This window comes from Zophobas morio, unplaced genomic scaffold (assembly GCF_036711695.1).
Source record: "Zophobas morio isolate AGI-343-1 ecotype UQ-CSIRO unplaced genomic scaffold, CSIRO_AGI_Zmor_V1 ptg000030l, whole genome shotgun sequence".
Taxonomy (NCBI): domain Eukaryota; kingdom Metazoa; phylum Arthropoda; class Insecta; order Coleoptera; family Tenebrionidae; genus Zophobas; species Zophobas morio.
The window spans coordinates 11765128-11790080 of NW_026972135.1; the positions used below are offsets into that span (position 1 = coordinate 11765128).

Consider the following 24953-nt stretch of genomic DNA (forward strand, 5'->3'; position numbering starts at 1 on the left):
TGTTTGTTGGTACGCAACAAGTCTCTGTCCCTTCTAATGATTTCATAGTTTTGGTCAAAGACTTCACTGTCATTAACTCCACTGTGCAGCCATGTCTCAGAAAGTGCGATTAAATCATAGGCACAGGCAGCTACAGCATTGGAGAACCGCAACAGCTTGGAATTGAGACCACGAACATTTTGATAATAGAGAGATATATTTCCTTTATCTACACTCTTGTTCGATATTGCTGGAGATGATGCTGATGAGGAAGAAATTAAGTTAGGAAAATAGTTTAATTGCTACAAGCTAGATATCCCAAAGACATCTAACTTGATTTTCTCAATAGTCCGTTTATAAAAAAAACAGTTGTTAATGTCCCAGCAAGCATGGGAAATGTCCTCATCACTTAAATTGTCTTTAATTTGAATGCTAACACAGTTGATACATCGCAGTTGTTCATTAGTAGCATGACAATCATTTACCCTATGTGGACCAGAGCACCTAGGGCAAGAGATTTTTTTTTTACAAGTCTTTAACGAATGATTAAGACCATTACAATTAAAGCATCTAATTACATCAATAGCGTCATAGATGTTACAACCATCAAGCCCAATTAGGCAATGACCATAAAGAAGAGCATTTTTGTATGTAGAGATGTTAACCTCTAATATGACTTGAAAATAATAATTATTACGATTTTTTATAGGAAAGTATTTAAGAATTTTGCACTGAGAACATTCACTGAAGATATGTTTATTTTGTTTAATAAGAAATGGAATTATCTGTTGCTCATCAATATCACTGGATATGCCAGAAATGCGCAGCTTCGGTTTTGGAGTCTTTAAGTCGCTTATTTCATACTTATCACTCAAGTCTTTTAACTGAGATATTTTTTTGAGTTCACTAGGATGTTCACAATTAAGAACTATACCACCATTTTTAATAAATTTAACTTTTGCAATGCCCGGTTCACTATCAGGTTGAATGTTGGATATGATATCAGATTTATAGATACTAACGATTATTTTACAGAAATACATTTTACACGATCGTCATTACTCGAATGCTTGGAAGAGAAACATATATTTGAGGGTTCTGTGAGCTCATTAGGAAGAATTTTACTTCTATCGGGTTTCGTTATTCTCCAACAAATGTGCGGAAGCGTCTTATGGAATTACAACATGTTGTTCATGCAAAAACCAAATTCTTACGTGAATACATGCACAATCAGCAGAACCCCAATCCTTTGCAATGTGTATATCTTGATGAAATATGGATATTTGAAAATGGGTCGGTAGTTAGGTCATGGCAAGACGATAGTGTCAAAAGTATCAGGACGTTCAAAATAGAAGGGAAAAGGTAGTAATGTGTCAGTTTCATGTCAGTTATTTATTTTTCTCACTATATTTTAGATATATTGTGTTAGATGCAGGTACAAGCAATGGATTTATTGATGAAGCAGCGCTGGTATTTTCTTCTAATACCAAAAATCCAGACTATCATGGCGAAATGAATCAACAGAATTTTCTCAAGTGGTTTGAAAATCAATTGCTCATGAATCTTGAGCAACCATCACTGATTATTATGGACAATGCAAGCTACCACAGTATCCTTGCAAACAAATGTCCCAATGGTTCATGGAAAAAAGCAGAAATTCGTGAATGGCTTCAACAACATGACATAAGTTCAGATCCATAGCTCTTAAAAACGGAACTTCTTCATTTGGTTGCACAGTAATGCAAATACTATTCTCTATAGTTTCATTTAAAATATCATGTTTTTCAGAAACAAACCTCCAAAAACGAATGTTGCCGATGAATTGGCCCAACAGTATGACTATAGAGTATTGCGATTGCGGCCATATCATTGTGTGTTTAACCCTATAGAAAATATTTGGGGAATTACTAAAAATTATTATTCCAAAACGGGAGTGGTGGGAACAGGAATTATTATTTGACCGTGAAGAGATTGCGCCGTTTATAATGGACAATCGACATTAACGAAGATTCAGATTATAGTTTTAGTGATTATGACAGTGAAAATTCTAATACTGCAGAGGGCATTCAGCCACTGTAATATGTAGGTTATTTTCCATTACCATGCTAATTGATTGTACTAACGACATGTTCTGCTGTTGTCTTTTATAATCACACTATCACTTCACTGGTCAAATATACAGATCACTGGTCAAACGAAGACGTTGTGCAATGTTGTTTATTGCTCTTTTTGAAACTTTAACACTCGTTCGGTTGTAGTTTAATATCAGCGTTATAGAAATTGAATAGAATTGGGGTAAATAACACAGCAACATGTGGCGGAAGCGGAGTGCGCAGTTCCTTGTCGAGCTGGTGGAATTTATCGCACCATCTGCACAAAATACGCAGATCTTGAATAGAAGTTAGGGAAGCGGTTGGGATGCCATGATGCTCGTAACGGCCTGTTCGCGCGGAACATTTTTTCGTGGTAGAGGGGTGCTGGGCGGCATGTGCTTGCCGATAGAGAGATTCACCGTCATGGGTTGGAGAACAGCCACAACCAGGAGCCCCAAACTTCGCTCGTGCTACAGCCTTACCTGTGGGTAAATTTGCTGTGCTCTAGAGTGAAATTGATTTAGTTCGATCGCCATACTCTTATAGCGACCCAGGTGGCCCCTCCACTTTTGGAGTCATAGGCATTCACGAGGAAGCGCTCTGGTGCCGCTGTCGCTGTGCGAGTTTTTATTAAAATTTTGTTCTCTTGTTGACTGCCATAATTTTAAATTTGCTGCTACACGTGCGTAATTCAAAGCTAGGAGAGTTTTTTTGTAGTTGAGAACTAAGAGGTCTTCAACTTGCACAACTTGGTCGCAGCTTTTTTTTCCTTTTTTTGTCAGTGGAAGAATAAATGATTTTGTGTTTTATTTAGCGGTACTTTTCCAACCTTGGAGTTCATCACTTTGCATCTGGACGCATTCCGCCACAAAAAAAAAAACAAACACAATATGCGGTTCCATTTTGTTAAACGGTCAAGGCCAAATTTTTGAATTTTTTAATTTTTCGCGGGCTTTTAAAACTTGTTCAAGTGGCAATTAAGAGCGGGAAGTTTGAATTATCACAATAGATTTTAAATTGAATTCTGAAAGAGTGTCTTGCCTAGGATAGCTCCCAAATTATACTCAGGTCCGACGATAAACTGTAGATTAGATCCACATACCTACATGTGTGTTAGGCGATAAAGTGGTCCTTCTACGTCGTTCAATTTGCTATCACAGGTTATGGTGTTTCAAGAAGAAATTAATACATACATTAACACAAATAAAAACGAACCAATTCAATGTTAAACTGTTAAAAAGACAATTACGACATAGATCTAGAAATAGAGAAAGTGCATATATATATATATATATAAATGATTATAGGGTCGAAGTAGGTCAGGGAAGCGTGCCACCTCTCATTTTATATGAACTTAACCAAATGCTCAAAAACTCACGACAAATACCACACGCATCTATATTGCGTAAATGCTTCATATCTTGTTCAAAAAAAACTAATTCATTAGTATAAAAAGAAATAAATTTATTGTGGTTAAACATTACAATAAATGTTGAAAATATTCACCATTTTGTTCAAAGCACATCTTCACTCTCTTCTTAGTTTCAAAAATGTTCTGTAACATCTTTCGTCAATGCTTTGGGCCCATTGTTCAATTTCATGTTGAACCCGGAACTCCCGAGTGCTAAGACAATCTTGCCAAAGACTGCGTATTCTGCTCGAGTCATCTCAAATCCTCAACAACTTTTTCAGATACTGAAGGTCTTCCAGGAGATTTCCATTTGTTAACACTTTCGAACAAATCTGACCTCTAACGATGTTTCTTAAATTTGCAAATCGTGATAATTGAAAAATTTTGGTTGTGTATATTGTTCACAGGAATAAAATTCACACGAAACGCATTTTCAGTTTCATGAGCATTTTTTAAACGACTTACACGTCCTGTTTATTGTTGCCCTCGACAGCTAAGCTTTTCACGAGCTGATAAAAGCACTTTTCAATTAGTAATTATTTTAATCGGGTTAATATTATTTAGAGCAAAGCTGCAATTATATATGTAATTTATAATCAAAGAAAGCTGTTAGTTTGTGATAAATTAGAACTATAATCCATATAACATTTTTAAGTGTGTTAGCGGTTAAAATATTGTTTCCCAGCAGTTAAACACAAAAACATTAAACGATAACAGCTTTATGGCTGTAGGAAACAAAGATAAGAACGACCCTAACATACAAATATATATGCAAACTTAAAGAATCACAGCAAACACTGGTTAACACAGTTTTCGTTTAAACACACGCGGTAGTTTCAGATCAACTTGCAAAAATGCTAACAATTTACGACTACGTAATACTCTGTGCCATGTTATTAATAAGCGTCGCTATTGGAATCTACTTCGGTTGCTTTGGAACTAAACAAGCGACTACTAATGAATATTTACATGGTGGCAAAAAAATGGGCGTGATTGCTGTTGGAGTTTCTGTAGCCGTGAGGTATTTTGGCATACTTCAAATTGTGTTTCAGAAGTTACTGATTTATTTTCAGCCATTTTTCAGGAGTGACCATGATGGCTATTCCAGCAGACGTATACCGATTCGGAGCCTATATTATCTTCATCAATCTGTCTGCTATTTTGGTCGGACTCCTTTCAGTTTATGTTTATTTGCCAGTCTTCTTTAAATTACAAATTACTAGTAGTTACGAATATCTAGCAAAGAGATTTGACAACCGTACTAAACAGTTGGCGGTGTATTTGTACCTCTTTTCAGAGATTGTCTTCTTTCCAATGCTAGCATATATTCCAGCTTTAGCGTTTTCAGCCAGTAGGTGAAATAACTATAATCTCACTTTACTACAAATTCACTTCCAGCGAGTGGTCTCAGTGTTAATTTAACAGCGTTCGTAGTTTGTGGTTTGTGTATCTTCTATACTACAATTGGAGGACTAAAGACGGTGGTTTGGACCGATTTTTTCCAGTTTATTGTGATCATGGTATCCGTAACTATCAACTGTTATCTAGGTTTGAAAGAATCAGGTGGTTTTATGTCGGTTTGGAAAACTGCTTTAAGTGGCGAAAGACTTATTAATATTACGGAGTATTTTAAAACAGGGTTTAGAAGATTTCATAGTAATTTTATTTTTGTAGTTTTAATGTAGATCTAACACGACAAAATTCATTTTGGGCTTCGACTGTGGGATACACTGTGACCATGGCATCTACTATTGTCGTACATCAAACTGGAGTTCAGAAGTACTTGTCTGTTTCAAAATTTCGTCACTGCATTTGGTAATTTTTTTTCACGATGTGGTGCTAGCTAATGTATTATATTTTAGGTCTGTCGTATACAGCACATTTTGTAAATGTGCAGTTTCAACTCTGTGCGTCTTTATTGGTCTTGAAATATATGCCAAATACTCAGACTGTGACCCTCTAATCAGTAATAAAATCAAAAAACATGATCACATATTACCTTATTTCCTGACAGAAGTAGCAGGACAAACACCTGGAATTTTAGGTCTTTTTGTAGCGTCAATTTTTAGTGCTGCCTTAAGGTAATAATCACCGATTTATGAAATAAAGTAACTTAACTTTTTTTAGTTCGATGTCGTCACTTCTAAATTCGATAGCTGGAATTATCTATAACGATTTAATAAAGAAACGTTTAAAGAAGGAATATTCTGAACTAACACAAAGTAACATTTTGAAAGTACTTGTCATCCTCTGCGGGGTTGCATGTACTTGTTTAGTGTTCCTTATTGAACATTTGGGGCCACTACTTGCTTTAAATGTTGCACTCAGGGGACCAATTAACGGTCCACTTCTTGGAATGTTTACACTGGGAGTGCTTTTCCCTAAAGCTAATTCAGAGGTTCAATTTTCAAAATGATCTGGTGGCGTTTTATTCTTTCTTTTTGTTACTAGGGAGCTTTCTATGGTGGATTGATTAGCATCATTTGTGTGTCAGCGTTAATGATATTAACAAAATATTATGAACTCAGAAAGGTATTAGTTTATCCAACAAAGCCTTTCTCTGTCGACGGCTGTGAAAATGTATTTAAAAATTCGTCCACAAATTCCATACATCCTCATCTGGCTAATTTCACGACTACCACGTAAATATTGTTGTTTTTTTTTATTTTTTTTATGATTTTACGTTTGCAGTTCTGCTTATCAGGAAGTTCCATTTTTCTTGAAATTGTCTTTCCACTACTACACATTACTAGGTGGTATACTTACAATATTTATAGGAGTATTAATAAGTGGCATGACAGCAAAAAGTCAGAATCCTGTTGATGAAGATCTCATCAGCCCTATTTGTCAAAAGTTTGTTTCGAAAGAACGCCACAAAAAATACGATGAATTTCATGAGAAAGAAAGTAGGAAGCATCTGATGGAAGTTAATTCCGAACAAAATACTTCACTTAATGCTGTCTAACTTGTGGTAGTTTTAAATGGTATAACAAAAATAAAATTAAATCACGAACTGATAAATTTGTAGGGAATCATGTTGCCGCTGACCTTAACAACACAAAAATTCAATATGGTGGCTATTTTGGTTTGCAAAAATTAAATAATGAAGAGACGACCTACATAATTTGGTGACGCAATGGGCAGCTAAAACTACATAGAACAGAAATTTTAAAAATTACCTGGTATAATATTATTATTACCGTTAATATAAGTATTAAAAAAAATTGGTCTAAAGAGTTTAGACAGTACTTCCCTCGCTGTCGGAAACTTTACGACTGCATGCCTATTGTGTTTTTTTTTTCTCATTACATTTTTGTAGTGGGAATTTAAAGAAAAATTGTGATGACGTCATCAACATTTTTGCAAGGACACGTATATCAGTTGGGATAGATGTAGTGTAATACTAAGAATAAAATTATTGTATTCCCAAATTTCCGGGAAAATGAATTGGGTCGTTTTGAATATTGATTTCTTATAATCAATAAAATAACGATACAGTTTACTCACGTATACGGCGCCGGTGTCTAATATCTAGAGAGCGGATTTCTGTCGGGCTAGGCAACGCTGTTTCGTTGCACTCTGCTGTTAATTCCCGTTCTCATTTACTTAGCCGTTTGATTAATAAATCTTTAATTATATTTATGGAATTAGAACCAATTAAATTCAGTGATTATCTATCACCCGCTACTGAGTCCCGGCGATCCAGCGCGTCCCCACCTATAATCGTGACGTAGCCCGACAAAAATCCGCTGTCTAGTAATATGAAAGGCAACTGAAAATCGTTTATGTATAAACATTCTTAATTTAAGATGACAAGCGTAACAGCATACGTGAGAGTCAAACAGAGAAACTGTAAACAAAACGACCATCGGTTTTATTGCTTCGACTTCCGCTTATTATATAAAACATTGGGTTTTATTTTAATTCTGGACGGTGAAATTCACAATTGGTTGATTATAAACATGTCTATTCCACATTCGCGTAACCTAGACAGCGCACACGTCTGTAATGTTAAAGTCGATGTAAATAAGCGTGCTACCCTTATGTTTCAACCGAGTTTTTACTTTAAAAAATTTTGTGTCTACCAAATTGGGTTGGTCCAATGTAATACTAATAATAAGTGTTGCCTTTAATTTAATCAATAAAATAAATTGACTTCATTAATTTTTTTGAGCCACCTCTTAAGAAAATCTAAACAATATGAATGAAGTGATAAATCACAAGTACAGACTCATCATATTTTTACGCTTTAGATAAGATTTATTCGGCAAACTTTCGAGCTGACGTCATCAAATTTTTTGAGGGGGGATTAGCAAATACATTTTGATAAAAAAGTTAACGTGCTTATGATAACTTTAATACATCTTCTATGTTTCAAAGCATTCGGTTTTTGTTGTTCCTGATTAACTCAATAAAATAAATTCAAGCATTCATTAATTTTTTGAGTCACTCTGTATATGCAAATCGAAAAAATTTTAATGGAATGATAAATCACAAGTACAGGCTCATCCTATTTTGTACATTTTAGATAGGATTTATTCAGCAAAATTTTGGGGTGACGTCATCAATTTTTTAGGGGGGATGAGCAAACACATTTTGATAAAAAATTTACCATGCTTATGATAACTTTAAAACATCTCCAAGATTTCAAAGCATTCGGTTCTGTAATTCCTGATTAAATCAATAAAATAAATTGACGCAGTCATTAATTTTTTTCGGTCACCCTGTATATGCAAATCGAAAAAATTTGAATGGAATGATAAATCACAAGAAGAGACTCACCATATTTTGTACATTTTAGATAGGATTTATTCAGCAAAATTTTGTGGTGACGTCATAAATTTTTTAGGAGGGGACGACCAAATACATTTTGATCAAAAATTTACCATGCTTATGATAATTTTAAAACATCTTCAAGATTTCAAAGCATTCGGTTTTGTAGTTCCTGAGTAAATCAGTAAAATAAATTTTGCGCATTCATTAATTTTTTTGAGTCACCCTGTATATGCAAATCCAAAAAATATGAATGGAGTGATATATCACAAGTACAGACGCATCATATTTTGTACATTTTAGATAGGATTTATTCGGCAAACTTTTGAGCTGACGTCATCAAGTTTTTGGAGGGGATAACCAAATATATTTTGACTAAAGATTTATGATGCTCTTTAGAGCCTTAAAACATCTGCAACATTTTAAAACATTCGGGTTAGCAGATTCAAAATTAAATTGCAAAATGTTGTTTTATGATTTTGATTTTTTTTCCAAAAATCTGGACGTTTCGGGTAAAAACTGAATTCGGAGTCGTAAACTACATGTGTAGGACTATGTTATTTTATACAATTTAAGACCCATTTACTTTGTACAATTTTGAAGTGACGTCATCGGATTAGTGGTGGGGATGATTAGACAAATTTTGGTTAGCGTTTTACCATCTACATGATATTCCTACTGTAAGTACAAAATTTCACAACAATCGGTCCAGTACTTTCGGAGATTATCTGTCTAATAAAAATCCGGGACGGCAGACGGACAGACGGACGGACAGACGGACGGACAGACAGACGGAAATGGGAGACCTATTTTTTTCGTATTCTAGGACTCATGAAAGATCGAGAAAACGTAAAAGTAGAGAGTCGGCCGACGGACTCGATTACAATACTTCCTTTGCTTACGCTCGGGAAGTAAAAATAATATTGTATGCAGGATCTGTTGGGTTATCAACAATAAACAATCTATCTACATCAGTATATAACCAGAATACTCATGGGTAGTGTATGTATACCGCTACATTACTTAAATTTACAATAAACAAAATTCGTATTTCATTATTATTATTAGGTCACGACTAGAGATATTAAAAAACGATTTCTTATTAAGTGAGTTGTGTTTTCTTGTTGTTGTAAACATTTACCAGCTTTAATTGAATAAGTAATCAAAATATACTTTTTCCCTAAATTACCAAAAATTTTTTATTTAATAGAGTCAAGGTTTCGACCAACGCTAACACGTGGAGTAAATTTGTTTTATTGTTTGTAAATTCACAGCTCATGTTAGGATTTTAATCGGTACTGGTTCTAACACAAACATGAGATTATTTAGATATAGCACTTGCCAGGAGATTTCATGAAATTCACTTAGTCAAGACTCATCGTTTCTTTATCAAGTTATAGATAAGGTTTCTGGATGCTTATACTTAAGTGTTACATTATAACACTCCTTAATTCCTCACACAAGATTGCTAATAGTTCATTTACTGCAGTTAAATTAATCTAACGTTGTCCCATTCTGCGAATCCATCATATGAATTGTCTGATGTCCAATTTTAATCTCGCATGAAAAATCTTTGCTGTTTAAAATTTCACAAGAATGTATGCCGAATTTAAATGTTGTTTATTGCCCTTTTTGAAACTTTAACACTTGGTAGAAGCGGAGGGCGCGGTTCCTAGTCGAGCTGGCGGTCGCGCCATCTGCACAGAACGATGCAGGGATGACGTGACGCTCGTGGCTTGTCCCAAAAGCCGGGATTTCCAACCACTAGTTTGCGACCGTAACGGCCTTCTCGTGTGGCACGTTTCTTCGTGATAGAGGGGTGCCGGGCGGCAGTGCTTGCCGAGAGAATAGAATCACCGTCGTGGGTAGGAGAACAGCCACAACCAGGAGCCCCAAACTCCGCTCGTTCTACAACGCGCCCTATGTGTCATTTTGCTGTGCTCTAGAATGAAATTGAGATAGTGCGGACCCTCACGAGGGAACGTCCGTTGCCGCTGTGGCTATGAGTCCCCACGATACGTAGGTAATGGCCAGATTTTAAATTTTTCGCCGGTTTTCTAATTTTCTGCACATGTCTAATTTTGACGGGATGTTTGGGTTATCATATCACAATACCAAAAATCTTCCTTCTTTTTCGCCGACAAAAGTGTACTTGTATTTAATGCTGTCTTGATGCCTATCACAAGTTCTACAAATTTTGAAATTCTACATTTTCTTCATTCTGTTTGATTTAATATTGTTATACTGTGAAGACTAACGTAAATTTAAAAATGTATTTAGAGGAATTTGTGGAAAGCAGATTTGTTTCATTTAATATTTTGGACCTTCTAAATATTTTCCAAGAATTTTAAATTTCAAATGAGGAAGATTCTATAAAAAATGGGGATTTTATTATTATTTTTTTTTATAAAATTAGTTCCATTGACAATGCTGAGAAATCATAAAACAAAATAAAAGGAAATATGCTGCGTCTAACTCCGCACTCCGCTGTCCTTCGAAGACTGCAGGGTGTTCAGAAGTTGTCTGTCGAAGCAAATCACTACGTATAATACTTGCCTGAGGTCAATATTTAAACTGACCCAACACACCGCGAATGAGAATTGTTGTCTTGTCATTGAATGTTTTGTTCACGGCATGGAATTTGCAATCTATGCGAATACATACCTGACAAATGTAATTTTGACAAAAGATATGTAGTTATTATTTTTTCGGGAGTCATTGACAAATTGAACTCATGGACGAGCCACTACTACAGGAATATTAGGACAGTGAGTATCTTGGAGAATTAATTTTCAATTACCTACTTCCAGTCCATTTTTGACCGCTGTTCAAGCCACTGGAATTACAAATTTTCCCGGTTGTCAGAACTTCCCGAAGGAGACTAAAGGAAAGTGATTTGAAAAATTATGCCGCAGCCAGGAAAACTATTGTTAGACCGTATCACAAGGAAGAAAAAATGGTTTTCGTTAGAACATCTAGGTCATACCTTTGGACCCGAGTGGTATTCTCCGACGAGAAAGTTTTCAGTCATGCCCCAACGGTCGTCTCAGGATCAATAGAAGACGATAGACAATGAAAATTACGTTGATTTATCCAAATGTACCGGACGTTTTGCTGTTAATATGTGGGCATGGATTTCGGTGGACAGCCCTGGGGTAATTTTGCATGTTCAGGAAAGATTAAACAGTGGCTTTTTCTGTGGGATTACATTTTCCTAATAACAATGTGATAACCCAAACTTCCCGCCTTTAAATTGACCTTGAAAAAGTTTGAAAGGCCCGCAAAAATTCAAAAATTCAAAATTTGGCCTTGGCTGTGATCGTCTAACAAATGGCAACCTACGTTGTGCTTTTTTTTGAAAAGTGGCGGGAAGACGAAGAGCACGGCACCCCCTCACAGGAGGAAAGAAGCTGCGAAGATTTACTCCTCAGCGCAAAAACCCCCTTGTTATTATTTACGGACATATTACATTTCAAACACCTTAAGATATATGAAAAAAGGACACTCGCGAATTGACAGACATACACATATGAAAAACGAACAAACGCAACATCCTATACATCTGTTTGGAATCAATGCAAATATTTGAATAAGTATCACAAATTTAATAAAAACCTAGCAAAATCCGACTTAAGTAACTGGATGCAAATACACAAGTTATTACAGGCGTGTGGCGGCAGATTTTAAAGTTACGGCAGTTAACAGGAGCACAACAAAAGTACTCCTGGGGCGTGCTAGCACAAGCGGAGTTTGGGGCTACTGGTCTGGGGCTGTTCTCCCTCCACGACGGTAATTCTATCTATCACAAAGCCTACCCGCACGCATATCTCCATTACGAACGTGCCCTGCGAAACTAGGCCGCTACGATCGCAGGTCCATAGTTGGGTCTCGACTAGCACGAAGCCGACAGCGTTACAACACCGGCGATCGCTCCCTGACTATATACAAACCCGCCGACTTCTGCAGGTGACGCGATCAATCTCGCCAGCTCGACTAGCAACCGAACTTAGCTTTTGCCACGTTTTGTGTGTTCATTAACCTCAATTCCATTTTTAAATATTCAATCTCTTATAACTCTGATATTAACAACAACTAAACAAGTGTTAAAGTTTCAACGAGCAATAAACAACATTTAAATTCGCCATACAATCTTGTGAAAATTTAAACAACAAATAACTCTTATGTGAGATTAAAAATGGGACATCAAACAATTTATATGATAGAAACATTCATCAATAAAATATTTACCTACAAAACAGACTTAGCACGGATTTATGAAACAAAAGATCTGGTGTGAAATAAACTTGTACAAATAGAAATATTATGTGAGGTTAAAACTGTAGAACATGAAATTTACGTTCAATTAAAATTATACAACAAATAAAATTACTGAAATCAAAACTGTGAGATTGAGAAAGATTGTATGAGGTGGAAAATTGCAGAGTTAACAAAATTTACATGAGATTAATAATCGCCACACTTTTTCAATGATTCAAACGAAGAGTCTACATTATGCCAAATTATATCATGATCTAAGTGATTGATTACTTAAAAAAAAAACAATTTATTTTGAAAGTTTAAAATACCGCTAACAGGTTACTCCAACAAAACACATAATAAACAAACACAAAAATATCCAATCATCGCTCCGAGGGAAAAAGCGTCTCGATGATGTAAATTTTAAAATCGTTGCGAGGAATTTTCTCGATGAATTAATCATGATAACGATGATAACCACCTAAGGGAAGAAATTATCATAACCCCCGCCGGTTCGCAGTAGGTATAATGAACTTGTTTAACTGCCGTAAATGAACTATTAGGAATCTTGTGTGAAGAATTTGGAAGTGTTATAATGTAACACTTACGTATATGCACCCAGAAACCTATTCGTAATTAATCAACGTGGTGAGGACATGCCCCAGTGATGTGATCATGATAACGATGCTAATAACGATGATACCCTCCTAAGGGAAGAAATTATTTTAATCCCCCGCCAGTTCCCGGTATGAATTAGCTTAACTACCGTAAATGAACTATTAGCAATCTTGTGTGAAGAATTATGAAGTGTTGTAATGTAACACTTACGCATATAAAGGTATTATCCTGATTACGTGAATTTCTTGAAATCTTCTAGCAAGTGGTCAATTTAAATAATCCTGATTGTTAAATTGTGTTTGCACTAGCTGACGATTAAGAAAAACTAACTTTATTGGTGAATTTACAAACAAAGAAACAAATTTACAGCACGTGTTTCGCGTTGAACGACAGTCCGCAAATTTTCGATTAAAAGGCCGCAAGGATTAACCGCGCGGGTTGGGGACACCTGAGTGACATTAGCTACGATTGATTGTCGTTAAACAAAGGCTTCCTCCCATTTTATTAACTACCAAACCAACTAATTTAAACTTAACTCTTACCGCGTGTTTACACTTACACAAGCACATGCAGACTGCCCCTCCGCCATGCAGATTCTGTCTCTACCAACCCTAGCGCTACGTGCCGCCATATAACTCAATAATCATGCAAAACTAACCCCTAAGCGCTATTAATTGTCCAACTGCCAATGGATCAATGATAAAATATTAATTTTTTAAACTTCTTTTTTTTTAATTTGGTCTATTTCAAGATTTCTTTAATTAATTTAATAAAGAAATTTAAATAATAAAAATCTCAAAATTGTTATCATATTCTACTTTTTGCGTATAAATCAATTTTTCCTAAAAATTTACTGAACTGTTAAAACCATTTTAGTTAAAAGGCATACACCTGTTACATTTAAAAAGCATGGGTGAGGTCAATAATTATGGCTGCGGAATCTACCAAGCTTTATTATTAGTTTTGAGGTTATGAGCACTAAAAAATCAAAGATAGAAATCCAAGAATGGGATCCTCACTCATGTGTTCATGATTGTAAAGTACAAATGTTTATGCCCAAATAGCAAAATGTTACCACGGCATATATGTTACGTTGTTTTTATCCTCCTGACAGCCATCAAATAAGAAATAAGGTTAGGTGTGCGTAAAGCCATATTTACACTTTAATATTAATGTAATGTCTGTGGCAATGTGAAGTCGTTCGAAATTTTTTGTCAGGAATAGTACTAATTAAAATACAGTCGTAGTGGCTGATAACAATATTAACGATACTTGTTACTCCGTGGTGCGTTTTGTACAGAAACTTGGTTGGTGGAAAAGGACTGATTAATTTAAAATCATTATGTCGGAGACGGTAAGAATAACGTTTCATTAAACAATTTTTTTGTCTCGAATATTATTTCTTTTGCTTCGAAATTGAGGTTATGTGCATTTAACCCTAATTTTGCAGCAGTAATTAAAGTCGCAGGGGAAAGTTAGTAACAGAAAAACGTGATTTGTCTGTCACCATCACGGTGGTAGTCACCAAAATGTCACTTATGTCAAGCATACAACAGTATGTCAAGTGACTCAAGTGAATTTACATTCTCTTGTGTATATGTCACTTGTGACATTCTGTTGTGACACTGCAGAGGTTAAAGTGGCTTAAAGCTTGAAAAAATTGATAGACTATTGTTGCAAATCTACTTTGTCACTAAGTTTTTCTGCGGCTTTAATAACCGAAAATAAACCAGTTACTGATGAGTGATGATAGTTTAGGTGGTACTAAAAATTTTGTCAATTACCTTTATTTTTTACTTCAAGCATATGGGTGCCCTAAACTATGCAATATATACAAATTTAAACACTCAACGCAACCTTATCAACAGCGTTTTGAATGCTGTTTAAGTTTTTAAAGTGCGATTAAAGTTCTTCAAAAATAATATTTATTTGCAAGGTGTTATTTTTGTGCTGTTTATGTTTTCATATAACTATGTATACTCATAATAATACATAAAAGAAAACAATTGGCAACTGGAACGAAAACATTTTGATCACTGTTTAATGATCATACTACAGCTTTAGTACTAACATTTATTTAATTGGGAGAAATGTACGCAAATGAAGCAGAAGTACTGATACTGAATTGAATAGCTGAATAGAGTTAGGCGAAGATAAGTTACTGACTCTAACCCTCATAAGCGTGCTGCCGAAGCAAAGGTGCAGTATCACTATTAATCATTTACAAAATTTTCAACAAAAACCCGGATCTTCATGTATTACAATACATTGAACTCGACCGATTTAGATGCTAACTATCCCTATAGAAAACACTTTAAACAATATTTTGATTATCTATCTGTTAGTAGTGTCGATGTGGCATTATTAGGCACAATTAACGCTAAATCAAAATAGTTTGAGTGTTTAAATTTTATTTTGTGCGTTTATTTTAGAACTGGAACAATAAGTTATTTAACGCAGCAAGAAATGGAGAATTTCATGAGATTGAAAAGTGCATAGAGAATGGGGCAAATTTAAACAATTTTGATGGAAGCGGTGACACAGTATTGTCGAATGCTGTTTACTATGGCCACTTTAACATTGTTCAATACTTGGTGCTTTTGGGTGCGGACCTAAACAAAACCGGTTTATCGAGGCGGAAAACACCCCTGTCATGGGCACTAGAAAATGGTTATGTGGACATTGCTAAATATTTAGCACATAAAGGTGCCCAGTTAACAATTCCTGATCATAATCCACTTATATGTGCTGTAATAACTGGGCAAACAAAAGCGGTCCAATACTTACTACAGTCGAAAGTAGAGATTAACCAGTGTAAAGAATCGGGTTTGACAGCACTCAGTTGGGCAGCCCTGTTAGGATATTTAGACATAGTGAAACTATTGGTAGAGGCAGAAGCTGCTATTAATTATGTTAACGAAAAAAACAAAACAACTCTAACCTACGCTTTAGAGGCAGATAATTTAGATATTGTAGAATATTTAATCGCAAAAGGTTGTCAGGTACCCTGGCCAGAGAAAAGTGAAGAATCACGAAGAATTAAAACACTGTTCAGTTCATTAAATATTATACATCAGATAATTAGTCACGACTTGAATCCTAATGATTCTAATAGTCCAACAGCAATATGCTTATCAAATGCTATTAAACGTGAAGATTTTGCAACTCTTAAATATCTTAGTGGAAAAGGTGTGAATGTTGGGACCGCACCGCTGTCAGAAGCAGCGCGTAGTGGAAATCTTGAAATCACAGAATACTTACTATCCAAAGGGTGTAACGTTAATAAAATCGACTCCAAAGGGAACACTCCTCTAACAAACGCAATCAAATCTAAAAATATAAATATAGTCAGAGCCATGATACAAGTAAATATGGTATGGACATACGCAGGTTTGCTGACGTCACCTGGCTGTATTCAGGCGGGAAATTGAAATATTTACCGAGCCCAACTAAAGTCACTAGATCTACTTTTAGAAAGTACGGCAAACTGCCTGTGGTCGGAATTCGACAGAGAGGAACCTAACCTATGTGTTAAACAAAGATAGCGCGAGGCTAGTAATTTTCGCTATCTGTCAACGAAAGGTTGATGTGTTTACGATTTGAGGTTACGACAGACTGTACTAGAATTATTGAGTTAACGGACCGGAAAGAACACTATTCCAGTCCCAAAGTAACTCCAGCCCTATTCAACGAGAAAGTGTCACCGGTAACCAGCAAACAGTCGTGGAAGACGTGTTACCACCAAGGCAATTGACGGCCAAATGACAGTAACAGGATCGCCATACTGGAAGCAAAAAATACCTGCTGTCGAAAAGACGGAGCATAACAAGGACACAGATATTTTCTTATTATTTGCTATCATCCCCGCTATTTTTTTAACAACGCTAGGTCGCTAGCAAACCACCAATTTGTTTTTACGCATCAGTTTGGTAACAATAAACAATAACCCTCATAACCACAAAAACTCATAACTGCCTCATAACCCTTAAAATTGATATTTGACATCAGATGTCAACACAGAAGTGGAAGGTCATTCATTCCACATGACGTCAGATAACGTTGCGCAGAAGAAGACGAATTTTGGTTCATGGGATGTCCATACCATATTTACTTGTATCATGGTCAGAGCTCTCATAAACGCGGGTTCAGATGTTTGTAAGGTGGGACAGACCGGTAGAACGCCGCTGTCAATGGCTGTGGAATTGCAAAACTTGGATGTGGTTAAATTGTTAGTGGATAAAGGCGCCTCTCCAACAGTTCAAACTGTATTTATCGAGGCTATTCAATCAGGAAATATACAAATTGTTAAACACCTACAAGAGAAGGGGGCTTCAATCAACTTTGTCTATGAAGATGGATGCACACCTTTAACCAAAGCTATACAAACAGGCCATGTAAAAATCGCTGAATTTTTATATGGGCAAGGTGCTAATCCAGAAGTGATTACTAATGACGTGACAAATTTGCATTTAATGAACTATGCCACAAATGGTAACATTGATATGGTGAATTTTCTGGTTGAGTTAGGTGTTAAGTTAGATGTAGTAGGCGCAGATGGTTCCACGCCTCTTACTAAAGCGGTACAGATTGAGAATTTTCAGTTGGTTAAATATTTTATAGAAAAAGGAGCCAATGTTAATGGCGTCGACGGCAACAATAAGATTCCTTTGGGTATAGCTGCGGAAAATTGTTATTTCTCTATTGTGAAGTTTTTGATAGAATTTGGAGCAGATATAGAACTTGCCAAAACAGAATTAACGGCATACTGCAGTTGGAATAAGGACCTTGCTATTTACCTAAAATTGATGAACAAAGAAATTTCCAAGACTGTAACTGGTACGTATGTTTCGTTAAGGGACTTTGTTGACACATTGATTGAGATAGTTTTAGGATCTGGTCACGATGGAAGTGATTTGTTAGAAACCAAAGTGGAAGAAAAATGAAAAAAATGTAAACTAATATAGTGTACTTGTATTAATATTTCGAAATAATAATTTTAAAGATGTATCATTTTTAGTTTTATCACCGTACAGATAGTTATGAAGTCATTCCATTTTTACTTTTGATGCACAATTAATTAATACGTGCGAACTTGAGAAATGTAGTTATTAATTTCAGAACAAACTGTAGGTACATTTGTGATGTGAATTTGTAATTTTGTTTTTAAAAGACTTATTTCGTAGTTTTACCCTCCTCCATAGAGGAAGCACTTTTTTGACAAAATTAATAATCCTCCATATTTTTTGCAGTTTAATTCAACGTCGCTTTTCCACCTTATGATTACATAATATACTTAATATAATTAAAGAATTATTTCAATAAAACAAAAAAAGTTGCATATCAAATATACATACATGCAAACCTTTAACTAAAGATCTTAAAACCGAAAATTTTAAACTCATTAGTATTTGGTAGAAAAAAGTGCCACCACAATGTTATTTAAAAGAGTTTCACGTGCGTCCACACAAAGTTACCACTGGTAATGTTTAGGACGAAGACAAGGAAGTGCCCAGCTAGCTCGTGTGATTTGACCCCTCTTTAGATTTTTTCTTGTGTGGTTATTTGAAACAACTGGTATGCAACCCGTAATGTTAATAATAAATATTTCTAGAAATTAAATAATGTGTGGCCTAGTGCAGTTTGTGATTTTTTGAGTGTTTAAATTCAGACCCGAACCCTTTAGAGCATAAATTCATAACGTACACCAAAAAAGGAAAGCGTGTGCTATTACTGTTATTATAAATATTAATAACATAGTGATAAATGTTACATGCTAGCAAAAATAATTTCTCTCCATGGGTATACAACCAGAAGTACTCGTAGGTATTGCGGCCACGCTTAGCTTACACGACTAAAATTAGCAACAAAAATAATTCTTGTTTTATTATCATTAATTAGATTACTACCAAGTATTATAGATTTTCTCTTTCTAAGTTTACTGAAGTTTCAATGTTATTTGCATGGGTAGTATTCACTTTTGAAACAAAAATTCCCATTTCATTGGTATGAATACCGGTATTATACCCAGTTATTTCTTCTTTGCTTTGTAGTCTGCAGCTGTGGTGTGCAGTACTGCTGTGCGTGTTTTAGTAAGGTGCACGTATTTAAAGTAATAATATTTTTGTGTCTTCACCTTGAACTTCTAGTATACTTTTGTATAAAGTATTGTCACCACAATGGAGCAAGATGTAAGTAGGTAATTGGTTTATCCATTTTAATATGAAGCCCTTGAAAAAAAAAGTTAAATGAGGTTAGGTTTTAATAACATCTATCTTGCATATCAAAAAAAAAAAATGACGTCCCAAGTTACGAATTACGCAAAAAGGAATTAGAGAAATTCAGCATTAAAAAAGGAAGAAAGTGTGGGTATTAAAAACCTACTTAAAAATTAAAAATACAAACTGTTGCACTTTTTATTGTACAAATAAATTTCAAAGTTGGGAGCTTTTTCATAGCGATTTATCGTTAATCAAGCTATTTTAAAACCCAATTTTATAAAGAAAATAAAAAATAAAACATCCTCACTGTAGAAGTGGGACTTCGCGAAACAAATGACAACCAACTTCAAATTAATAAATTTGACGAAAAATATGAAACCGTCTTGTTAAATACCATATGATCGAGAAAAAACTCGTCTAACAAACCTTGAAATTTAATGTTAAAAAAGTTTGACAACACCTACACGTCTCTTGTTCAGTTTAACCCTTACGGTAAAATAGCTGTGAAATAAAGTGTCAAATAGCTACAGAAATTGATTTACCCCTAGGTAACAAAATTTCATTACTATGTTGTGACAAAATCCCAAACATCCTACCTTAGATTGACATGTTAAAAAAAGCCCGCGAAAAATTAAAAAATTTGGCCTTGGCTGTGATCGTCTGACAAAATGGAACCCTACGTTGTGTTTTTGAAAAATGGCGGCATGTGTTTCATTTTGCGGTACTTTTCCAACGCATTCCGCCAAGGCCAAATTTTGAGTGTTTGAATTGTCGCGGCTTTTCATTTTTTTTTCCACGTGTCAATTTAAGGCGGGATGTTTTTCCTAATTTAGAATTTCCTGCGCCCCTGAAAACTCTCTGACTGACTGCCAAACGCGATTTCGCAGCATTGTTCTTAATTTCTTTGCGCGAAATTTAAATTTAAACGTCCTGAATCAATGCAAATATTTGACTATCACAAATTTAATAAAACAAAGCAAAATTTGAAGCAAAGTAACTGGATGCAAATACACAAGTTATTACAGACCTGTGGCGGGAAACTTAAAATTATGGCAGTCAACAAGAACACAAAATTTTAATAAAAGACTATGCAGCGGCAGCGACATCAGAGCGCTAAAAGACTGTGGCGATCGAACTATGTCAATTTCACTCTCGAGCACAACAAAAATATCCATGAGGGGCGTTGTAGCACGAGCAGAGTTTGGGGCTCCTGGTCGTGGCTGTTCTCCTACCCACGAAACTCCTAACATGAACCGTGAATTTACAAACAATGAATGAAATTTACACAACGTGTTAGCGTCGGTCGAAAATTCGCATTTTTCCGATTAGAAAACCGCAAGAATTAGCTACGTGTGTTGGGGAAACTGTAGCGTTAGCGTCGTTACGATTAATTGTCGTTAAACAAACACTTAACCTAGCTTCCTTACCGCATGCTGCTCTCACAACAAACACAACAAAAGTGACGCCTTTCACCTCCCTCAACAAAGCGGCCATCTTTTTTTTCTACAAACCAACCCTCTAACTATCCACTACCAAGCAGAACTACCAACTACCTAAAAAGCGCTAACGTGCACATGGTTGCCTATGTTTAACGATTATTCTTGCTTAATTTTTTTTTAATTTAAATTATTCAAATGCGATTTCGCGCCGCTGTTAATGTTTTTCAGCGCAAGCTTTTGATTCAAATTCGGTTACCACAATGTTATAAAACTTTATGCACATTTAAAGCGAAAATGCCACTTTACACGGGTCATGTTCATTCCTAGTTTTGATGACATCGTACAAAAAAAACAAAACTAGTTCATACAAAATTGGTTGAAAGCTGCTTAGGCAGAACTTGAAGGATAATCCATTAAGCAGATCCAATTTCTTAAACAGTTTATGAAATTTAATTTTTAATTTAAACCTATATTAAACCACAAATAACTATGCGTGTCACACCATGAATTTCAAGCTAAGAAAATTTTGATGAAGTTGTTGGAAGGAATGAACAGGCCAACTGATCAATTGAAAAATCACTCAGAGTAGGCGTTGGAATATCATTTGACACAAACGGCATGTCTGTTCTTATAACATAGAGCATATAACATATAACAGGTTATGGTTCTGCCAAATGGATGCTATAAGAACAGACATGCTATTTGTGTCAAATGAAATTCCAACGCCTTCTCTAAATGATTTTTCAATTGAACACCCATTACAATGTTCGGGGTAAAACCGTAAAGCTTGTACAAATTATTCACAATTATCACTTAAATAATTACAACTTATTGGGAGAGCGCGGTTATGACGGGCTTAAATGAATTTCACGGCGGCGGCGTCTGAACTAAGCTACACATATGACGGATGTCTCTGAACTTTACAGTCGGAACCTCTGAACTGAAAAATGAATTATTCCGGTGTCTTTTATAAAGAGGATATTGATGCAAGTGTGGGAGAGCATCTTGCGCGTGGCAGGATATGGGTCCACAGAACGATTGTCCATTGTGGACTTATGCTGATATCGTAACAAGGGGTTGTATCAAATAAAAGAAACAAGTGGTATAGTAGCATATTATTTTGCACACTTTTAAGTTGGTAACAATAATTTGAGATGGCGTCATCGATATTTTGGCGGGGATGATCAGAGAAATTTTAATTTTCGTTTTACCATCTACCTGATATTCTTAAAATACATTTAAAATTTCACGACAATCTGTACAATTTATGAAACGAAACTGTAATAAAAATATTTAACAAATTTAAACCTGATGCCTGTATTCGTGATGTCATCTGATTTTTCTTGTCTTAGGACTGGAACGAACAATTATTCAAAGGTATTAACGGAAGAAATAACGCTCTTGTTAGGAAAGCTTTAAATAAACCCAGCGTTAACCCTAATAAAATTAACGTTGACGGATTCACACCTTTGTGTTTAGCAGCAAAATTAGGACATGTGAGGATCGCAGAAGACATTGTTCAGAAAGGTGGCGATGTTTGCTTACGTGGGAAAACTCAGAAAACTCCTTTGTCATGGGCGTGTTCGTTTGGTCATTTAGACGTCATTAAATATTTACTAGAAAATGGGGCCGAGGTGAATGACGTTGACTTGGACGGAACGTCACCATTAGCATGTGCTGCATTTAAAGGATATGATGACATTATTCAGCTTCTTCTAAAAAACGGTGCAGATATTAATAAAGTTGAAAACAAAGGTCACTCGCCTTTGACTAAAGCGTTTCTTAATGAAGATTTGAATACCACAAAGTTCTTGGTATCTAATGGCGCCGATATAAATCGCGCAGATCCAGCTGGTTTCACTCCGTTAGAATACGCAGTTTTTTGGAAAAAATTTAAAATTGTCGAGTATCTTCTCCAAGAAGGAGCTAATGTTAACAAACCAGAACCGACGAATAGCTTTCCTTTGGGGCTAGCAGTAAAAACAGGTACTTTATGTGGTGCTAAAATGCTGATTCATAAAGGAGCGACGTTAAATGCACGAAACAAATGTGGATACAGCGCAGTGGAGGAGGCAATATCTACCGGAATATTCGAATTAGTAAAATATTTAGTGGAACAAGGCTCTGATATTACCGGTAGTGAGCAACATGATTTACTACCTTTAACGTTAGCAGCCCAGAAGGGTGATTTGGAAATAGTAAAATATTTGGTCCTTAAAGGAAGTGATATTAATCAGATAAGCTCAACCGGAAATAATGCTCTGGCGTTTGCTGCAACTGAAGGTCATTTGGATATAGTAGACTATCTTCTAGAAAAAGGCGCCGCTGTGAATCATAACTCGAGACCAGATGCGCTACTACCATTGGCGTGTGCTTGCCAAGAGGGCCATTTAGATGTCGCCAAGCGTTTACTAGCTGCCGGAGCTAGTGTCAATCAACCTGATTCCGATGGAAATACCCCATTAACGAATGCTGTTTTTTCAAACAGTATAGAACTCCTTCAATTCCTCGTCGCTGAAGATGCAGATCCTTGTAAATCCGTCGGTACAGGACAGACTCCTTTAGTCGCAGCAGTGAAAAAGGGAAATTTGCCTACTGTACAGTACCTTCTAGAAAATGGAGCGAAGCCAACCATTCAAACAGCTTTCTTAACGGCGATATCTACGGAGAATTTAGAACTCGTTACTTTCTTGAAAGACCAGGGAGCCCTAGTTAATTTCACATATCCAGATGGATGCTCCCCTTTATCTACAAGCATTGAGTTGGGACAAATAGAAATAGCGAATTACTTAGTCGATAATGGTGCAGATGTTCAAGTAATTTTACAGAATGAAAATACGTCACGCATAATAGCAGCTATAGATGAAGAAGATTTGGATCTGATTAAGTTCTTTGTGGAAATCGGTGTAAACGTAGACGCAACTGGTAAAAGCGGATGTACACCTTTAACTAAAGCTGTTGAAGATGAAAATTTTAGTATAGTTAAGTATTTGGTGGAAGAAGGAGCTTGTGTTAATCTTGAAGACGACAACAAAAGAGTGCCTTTAGCAATAGCTACTTCTAATTCTTATTTTCGTATAGCAACGTACTTGATTGACAATGGAGCGGACGTTAATCTTGCGAAAGAAGAAATTGGACAGTACGTGGAGAATAATGTAGATTTTAATATTTTTATGAGGAAGTTTCCGCAAACTACTCCGACCAAATTTATAGGTACTTCTTTCTTACTAAGTATGCTGCAGTCTTGTTTACTGTTGATTTTTCAGGTACCGGTCATGAAGAAACACCAGCTTGACAGTTGTTTTACCTGAAAGTACGTTTAGTTTTTATTTCTTTTACACAATCGTTCTGTAGACAAATAAAGTACATGCTTTAATTTATCTTATTTGCACTCGATGTAGTTGTGTAGGTTTACCACATATTGTGATAAGGTGAAAAAACAAACAATGTTAAACCCACGTTTTCCCAGAAGACTAGACTTGACCCCATACACCAGTCATAATTAACAGGATATAATTTTTTATGACTAAATGAAGCCAAAACTAATATTTTTTAGAATTTATCACACATCAACTCTTAAGTAACATATAATTCTAATCAAATTGATTTTGTCGTACTTAGTAATATTGTTCGGTTGTACAATTAATTTATTAGCACAGATTACGGATACCAGATGGTTTACTTGTGGGCGTAACTGTCCGCAAATTTTCCGTGCGCATGACACTAAAATTGGTTCAGCACTTTTAAATCTCTTTGAAACTGGTTCGACAGATTAACACGCAAAATAATATTTACAATGAAGCAGATATAAGAATAAAAGTTTAGGTAATAATTCAGGGAATAAATAACATTACAAGGATTAATTTCTACGTTTTTTGGTTACGAAGGGATTTTTTAAAAGTTTTAAAATAATCAGAAAATTAGTTAAATAAATACCTACCTGCATTAAACTGTATTATAGTATCGTTTAGTAAATATATCTTGTCTATAATGCCTGACTTTGTAAATGAATATGAGAATAAAACATTTTCCTTTATTTTCCTTTAAACTCGTTTCAGTCTTAAATAACCACCAAAAATCGAAGATCATTATAAAGACGAGTAGATTAGAAAACTGTAACAACAAAATTCAGAAAGGCAAGCGCAGCAAATTTCATTAACTATGC

The 24953-nt window shown here is 35.5% G+C and overlaps 3 protein-coding genes across 7 annotated transcripts; all 3 read left to right on the plus strand.

The window, feature by feature from the left end:
- Positions 1-4284: 4284 nt before the first annotated feature.
- LOC135138098 (sodium-coupled monocarboxylate transporter 2-like) lies at positions 4285-6659 on the plus strand. 2 transcript variants are annotated; one of them, XM_064067956.1, is made up of 10 exons: positions 4285-4504; positions 4557-4834; positions 4882-5107; positions 5158-5298; positions 5346-5564; positions 5611-5881; positions 5935-6125; positions 6175-6236; positions 6285-6454; positions 6512-6659. In XM_064067956.1, exons 1-9 carry the CDS (start codon positions 4338-4340, stop codon positions 6446-6448), a joined length of 1719 nt encoding a protein of 572 aa, XP_063924026.1. In that variant the 5' UTR covers positions 4285-4337; the 3' UTR covers positions 6449-6454; positions 6512-6659. The 2 variants fall into 2 exon arrangements, with proteins under 2 accessions (XP_063924026.1, XP_063924025.1); XM_064067955.1 differs by having other exon boundaries at positions 6175-6454.
- A 7458-nt stretch (positions 6660-14117) lies between these two features.
- On the plus strand, positions 14118-18119 carry LOC135139078 (kinase D-interacting substrate of 220 kDa-like). Of its 4 annotated transcripts, none has more exons than XR_010282110.1 (3): positions 14118-14485; positions 17752-17967; positions 18016-18119. XR_010282110.1 is itself a non-coding variant. In XM_064069166.1 (3 exons), exons 2-3 carry the CDS (start codon positions 17175-17177, stop codon positions 18072-18074), a joined length of 852 nt encoding a protein of 283 aa, XP_063925236.1. In that variant the 5' UTR covers positions 14118-14485; positions 15564-17174; the 3' UTR covers positions 18075-18119. The 4 variants fall into 4 exon arrangements, 3 of the variants coding, with proteins under 3 accessions (XP_063925236.1, XP_063925237.1, XP_063925235.1); XM_064069166.1 differs by having other exon boundaries at positions 15564-17967; XM_064069167.1 differs by having other exon boundaries at positions 15564-17967; positions 18022-18119.
- Positions 18120-19078: 959 nt separating this feature from the next.
- LOC135139075 (ankyrin repeat domain-containing protein 17-like) lies at positions 19079-24246 on the plus strand. The gene is made up of 3 exons (XM_064069162.1): positions 19079-19319; positions 22141-24001; positions 24055-24246. The coding sequence occupies exons 1-3, from the start codon at positions 19308-19310 to the stop codon at positions 24081-24083; spliced, it is 1902 nt and encodes a 633-aa protein (XP_063925232.1). The 5' UTR covers positions 19079-19307; the 3' UTR covers positions 24084-24246.
- Positions 24247-24953: the final 707 nt, after the last annotated feature.

What these genes read in the sequence shown, in the direction of transcription:
- LOC135138098 (XM_064067955.1), top strand. Translation starts at nt 4,338, where the DNA reads ATGCTAACAATTTACGACTACGTAATACTCTGTGCCATGTTATTAATA. An exon ending in GGAGTTTCTGTAGCCGTGAG is followed by an intron (nt 4,505 to 4,556) that starts GTATTTTGGCAT and finishes ATTTATTTTCAG; the next exon opens with CCATTTTTCAGGAGTGACCA. An exon ending in AGACTTATTAATATTACGGA is followed by an intron (nt 5,108 to 5,157) that starts GTATTTTAAAAC and finishes TTATTTTTGTAG; the next exon opens with TTTTAATGTAGATCTAACAC.
- LOC135139075 (XM_064069162.1), top strand. An exon ending in TACTCCGACCAAATTTATAG is followed by an intron (nt 24,002 to 24,054) that starts GTACTTCTTTCT and finishes TTGATTTTTCAG; the next exon opens with GTACCGGTCATGAAGAAACA.